The sequence below is a fragment of the Sprattus sprattus genome (assembly GCF_963457725.1).
Source record: "Sprattus sprattus genome assembly, chromosome: 4".
NCBI lineage: Eukaryota > Metazoa > Chordata > Actinopteri > Clupeiformes > Clupeidae > Sprattus > Sprattus sprattus.
The window spans coordinates 26,914,864-26,920,035 of record NC_137923.1 but is presented as its reverse complement, the minus strand read 5'-3'; the positions used below and the strand labels follow the sequence as shown (position 1 = coordinate 26,920,035).

At 45.0% G+C, this 5,172-nt stretch overlaps 1 protein-coding gene across 1 annotated transcript in view; it reads right to left on the bottom strand.

Annotated features, from left to right (window-relative positions):
• LOC308363283 (receptor-type tyrosine-protein phosphatase mu-like) overlaps positions 1-5,172 on the bottom strand; it is a gene marked incomplete at both ends in the record, with an annotated part of 177,696 nt that overhangs the window by 119,268 nt on the left and 53,256 nt on the right. The window contains one exon of the mRNA XM_080836087.1: positions 1,776-2,069. Coding sequence (XP_080692213.1) covers positions 1,776-2,069 — 294 coding nt within the window. The remainder of the gene's footprint in view (positions 1-1,775; positions 2,070-5,172) is intronic.

Sequence of the window (5,172 nt, the reverse complement as noted above, 5' to 3'; positions counted from 1 at the left end):
ACAAACACACACACACACACACACACACACACACGATAGATAGACCAAACCATGTCAGAGGAACAGAGGAAAATGTTGTTGCAAATGGGTAAATAGTTTCTAAATAGCTTCTATATGCCATTATTAATGAGCCTACTAATTAATGGAGACTGGCCATTCACACAGGCACATATTGGCTGTTTTTGATTAGCCGTGGCTGCCATTTTGTTAAGCGGGCCAAATGGCGCTTAGGAGATTTGAGCAAATGAAGTCAAGTATAAGCATACAAAATCTTAAAATGTTTGCTAAAGCAGTTCTTGAGTGTTGTGTTAGTTGCAGCACCCCCCTACCGACGACATTTCACAAAATTTGGAGCGCGTCCAAAGAATGTGGAAGTGATACAGGGTTAAAGTCCGTTACTTTTGAGCCTTTACATCACAACATTTTGGCTAGTGAACTGCTTTGAACATTATTCACAAGGTGGTGCCACTCCACAAATGAATCGTAATGCACCTCCTCAAGGCCACCTCTCCTCACTTCTGGGTGCGCTAGCATCAAGGGCAACACACACCTAGGAACACAAAGCCAAGGTTTATCAGCCACGGGGGCTCCAAACATACCAAGTTTCATGTGAATTAGTTAAGTCTAAGTAAGGATACCATCCACCAAAAATAAGTTGAAAAAAAGGTAGAAGAAACAGAAAAGACTAACCCTGACCAAATGAGCACTATATGACAGCAGCGGTTATAATTAGTAGTCTGAAAGCCACAGAAAAGACTAACAACCCAGCCTGTCGATCGTGGCCAAACACTTCAGTGTTTCCATGGCATTGTCGCTCGGCTTTCTTTTAAAAAAGGATGAAAGACAGCAAGCACAATGGAAGCCCAGAGAGAAGGAGGAGAAAAAGAAAGAGAGAGCAGAGAGCCTCTGGAGGTAAAGGTGCTGTTTTTCAGGGTCTGGTGATTAAGCCCATTGTTGTCCTGTTCTTGGCCCCCATTGGACTCTTTTGTGCTGTTTTAACAAACCCTCCCCAACGGAGGAAGGTTAAATCGCTCATTAGAGTGAAATGTAAATAGTCCTTTCTACCTGACCAGCTAAACTGCCCCTGTGGAGAAGGGTGATTTATAAGGGGAGGAGAAGAACACAACACAGATTAAAGGAGAAGGACCTCATACATGCACGTGCCCAGACACACACACACACACACACACCCACACACCCACACACACACACACACACGCACACACGCACACACGCACACACACGCACACACACACACGCACACACGCACACACACGCAGACACACACACAGACACACACACTCACTGACAAACACACACACACACACACACACACACAAACAAACACATAGAGACACACACACACAGACACACACTCAATCACATACACAATCACATACACACACACAAATAAGAGGAAAGGGGTTGAGGATTGGGCTGGTGATAAAGCTAGCTAACGCTATGTGAAGAAGTTCTCTGCTACCAACTTACTACCTCTGGTAGACACAAGCCTCATATTTAGACACCCTTCATGAGTTGTACAACTTCAACTGAGTGTTACACAGGCTATGTGTCAATCATGGCTTCCTAAAAGGCAACACGTTGATGCAGAGTACTATCTTTTGTTTAAAAACAGTGATTTCAAAACAAACTTCCCTGATATCTGATCTGATGTCAACAGCGGAACAAGCCATGGAACATGCTTTCACACACACACACACACACACACACACACACACACACCCACACACCACCACCCCCTTCCCACAGCCTACCTGCACACTTGGTCTTTGCCCTGAGGGGGGGTCCCGGTGCTCCGGTGCCTCCCTCCAGGGGCCTGGTGAGCAGCACACTGATCTCGTACTCGGTGTCGGGGTCCAGGTGGCCAATCTTGTGCGTGGCCTTGTCCACAGGCTGCAGGTCGTACATGCTCCCGCTCAGGGTCCGGTACTCCACCTCACGGTTCAAGATGGGGCCGTCGCCATTGATGGAGTTGGCATTCAGCTGGATCCACAGGTAGGTGGCGCCCACTGCTGTCAGCTGGGGAGGGGCGATGGGGACGGGGGGCTCTGAAGGGGAGGGGGGACAGAAATGGAAGTTTCAAATCACCAAAAGGAGAACAAAGCCACTGATGCTTTCAAACATAGAGATAAAAAGGGAAATGTCAAGATAAAGGTAAAGAGTGATCCATTTTCCAGAGGCAGCCATGATTCATGAAAAATTAGCATATCTTATTGTTCCTCACACACAACAGGCTTACTCCACAGCTTTGCATGATAGCAGTGCAAAAAGGGCTCATCTACATACAGATTGCGCACTGTAATGGAACTCAGTTGAAGTCAGGATGAAAGCTTCATGTAAGATGACAGAGATGTGAGTGTGTGAGAGGAGTGAGATGAGAGTGTGTGTATGCCAGTGCTCTTCCCTGGGGAGCGGTGATGACTTTGAGAACAATCCTACTCAACAACACAGAACCAATGTGACCAAGTTTTGTTCTTATCCATTACAACCAACACTAGCACTACACAGAGATACACAAGAACCCCCACATACACAAGCCAGTAACTAAATCCGCCCCTGCCACTAACTTGTATTTATGTGTGATCCATCTATTTCCCACATAGATAAGGGTGGAGATGGTACATTTAATGACTGATTAAAAGCAAGATTCCAAACGTGTCTGGATGTGTGGGCAGTGCCTGTTAATAAGTATGTCAGATCTGTAAGTAGAGGTGTGTGTGTGTGTGTGTGTGTGTGTGTGTGTGTGTGTGTGTATGTGTGTGTGTGTGCGCGTGTTCATAGTTTCTGTAGGTGACACAGATGGTTGTTCCATCGTGACCCTATCCAGCACCCCCTAAATTCCTCCTAATCCGCTCACATGGGATGTAACTCAAACATCACCTCACATGAACCACCTAATCCCACCTCCTCCTTCTTCTTCTTCTTACACACACACACACACACACACACACACACACACACACACACACACACACACGCCACCTTCCCCCCCCCCCCGCAGTTGAAGAGGAGCGGTTGGGTCATGGGTGTCACTGCATCCAGCTTTTAACCTATTGACACTGTTTGGGGCTTCTGAACTCAAATGTGCATCCATTATGTCTACATGTGATTGTATATGTGTAAAATCTGACGCATGCAAGTTTGCATGTGTCTTTGGACGTTAGGGTCAAGTGACACTGGTATGACTTCAGATTTGTCTTGAAATTGGATGTGTGTGAGTGTGCATGTGTCTGTGTGCGTGTGTGTGTGTGTGTGCGATTGTGTGTCTGTGAATGTGGGAGTCTGTTTGAGTCATTTGATATTCTAAACACTACCGACTGAAAGACACCTGTCCAGCACTGCTCCTTACGCACACTCCCCATTCCAGTGGAACACATGGAAGCGTGCACACACATACACACACACACATACACACACAGACACACACTAACACACACACACACAAACACACACACACACACACACATTTATATTTACATTTAGTCATTTAGCAGACGCTTTTGTCCAAAGCAACCTACAAGGGAGAGAACAGTCAAGCTAAGAGCAATAAAACCTGGTGTAACAATAAATACTACTTTTTTTTAAGAAATAGAAAAATGACATAGAAAGAAAAAGAAGTGCGGGACTGTCACTGCTTAAGTGCAGGTTAAGCCAAGGTGCCAGTTAGGAAGGGAGGTGCTCTCTGAAGAGTTGGGTCTTCAAGAGCTTCTTGAAGGTAGAGAGGGACGCCCCTTCTCTGGTAGTGCTAGGCAGTTCGTTCCACCAACGTGGAACTACAACTGAGAATAGTCTGGATTGCCGTGCTTGTACAGGCGGCAGTGCTAGACAAGAGAATTTAGGAAGGTGGGAGCAGAACCAGCAAGCACTTTGTAGGCAAGCATACACACACACACATACACACACATACAGTATATATATATATATATATATATATATACAGCCGCGGAAAAAATTAAGAGACCACTTCAAAATTATCAGTTTCTCTGGTTTTACTATTTATTGGTATGTGTTAAAGTAAAATGTACATTTTAGTTTTATTCTATAACCTACTGGCAACATTCCTACCAAATTTCAAATAAAAATATTGTCATTTAGATCATTTATTTGCAGAAAAATGACAATTGGTCAAAATAGCAAAAAAGATGCAGTGTCTTCAGATCTCGAATAATGCAAAGAAAACAAGCTCATATTCATTTTTAAACTACACAATACTAATGCTTTAACTTAGGAAGAGTTCAGAAATCAATATTTGGTGGAATAACCTTGATTTAAAATCACAACTTTCATGTGTCTTGGCATGCTCTCCACCAGTCTTTCACATTGCCGTTGGGTGACTTTATGCTACTCCTGGCGCAAGAATTCAAGCAGCTCGGCTTCTTTTCATGGCTTGTGACCATCCATCTTCCTCTTGATCACATTTCAGAGTTTTTTTTATGGGATTCAGGTCTCGAAATTGGGCTGGCCATGACAGGGTCCTGATCTGGTGATACTCCATCCACACCTTTACTGGCCTGGCTGTGTGGCATGGAGCATTGCCCTGCTGGAAAAAACACTTCTCAGAGTTGGGGAACATTGTCAGAGCAAAAGGAAGCAAGTTTATCTTCCGGGACAACGTTGTACTTTGCCTGGCTGAGGTTTGTAAAAGACCATAAGGATTGAACCAAAGCCGACTGGAGGGTCTCCTAGTTCGTCTTCTCTGATGAGTCCAATTTCACAGTAGGTGCAAGACTCTGTGGCTTGTAGGCCTCTCCAGGTCTCCGTCTAACCATCAGACGACCATGTGTTGGGCAAAGCTGAAAATTGGACTCATCAGAGAAGACGAACTAGGAGACCTTTCAGTCCGCTTTGGTTCAATCCTTATGGTCTTTTACAAACCTCAGCCAGGCAAAGTACAACGTTGTCCCGGAAGAAAAACTTGCTTCCTTTTGCTCTGACAATGTTCCCCAACTCTGAGAAGTGTTTTTTCCAGCAGGGCAATGCTCCATGCCACACAGCCAGGCCAGTAAAGGTGTGGATGGAGTATCACCAGATCAGGACCCTGTCATGGCCAGCCCAATTTCGAGACCTGAATCCCATAAAAAAAAACTCTGAAATGTGATCAAGAGGAAGATGGATGGTCACAAGCCATGAAAAGAAGCCGAGCTGCTTGAA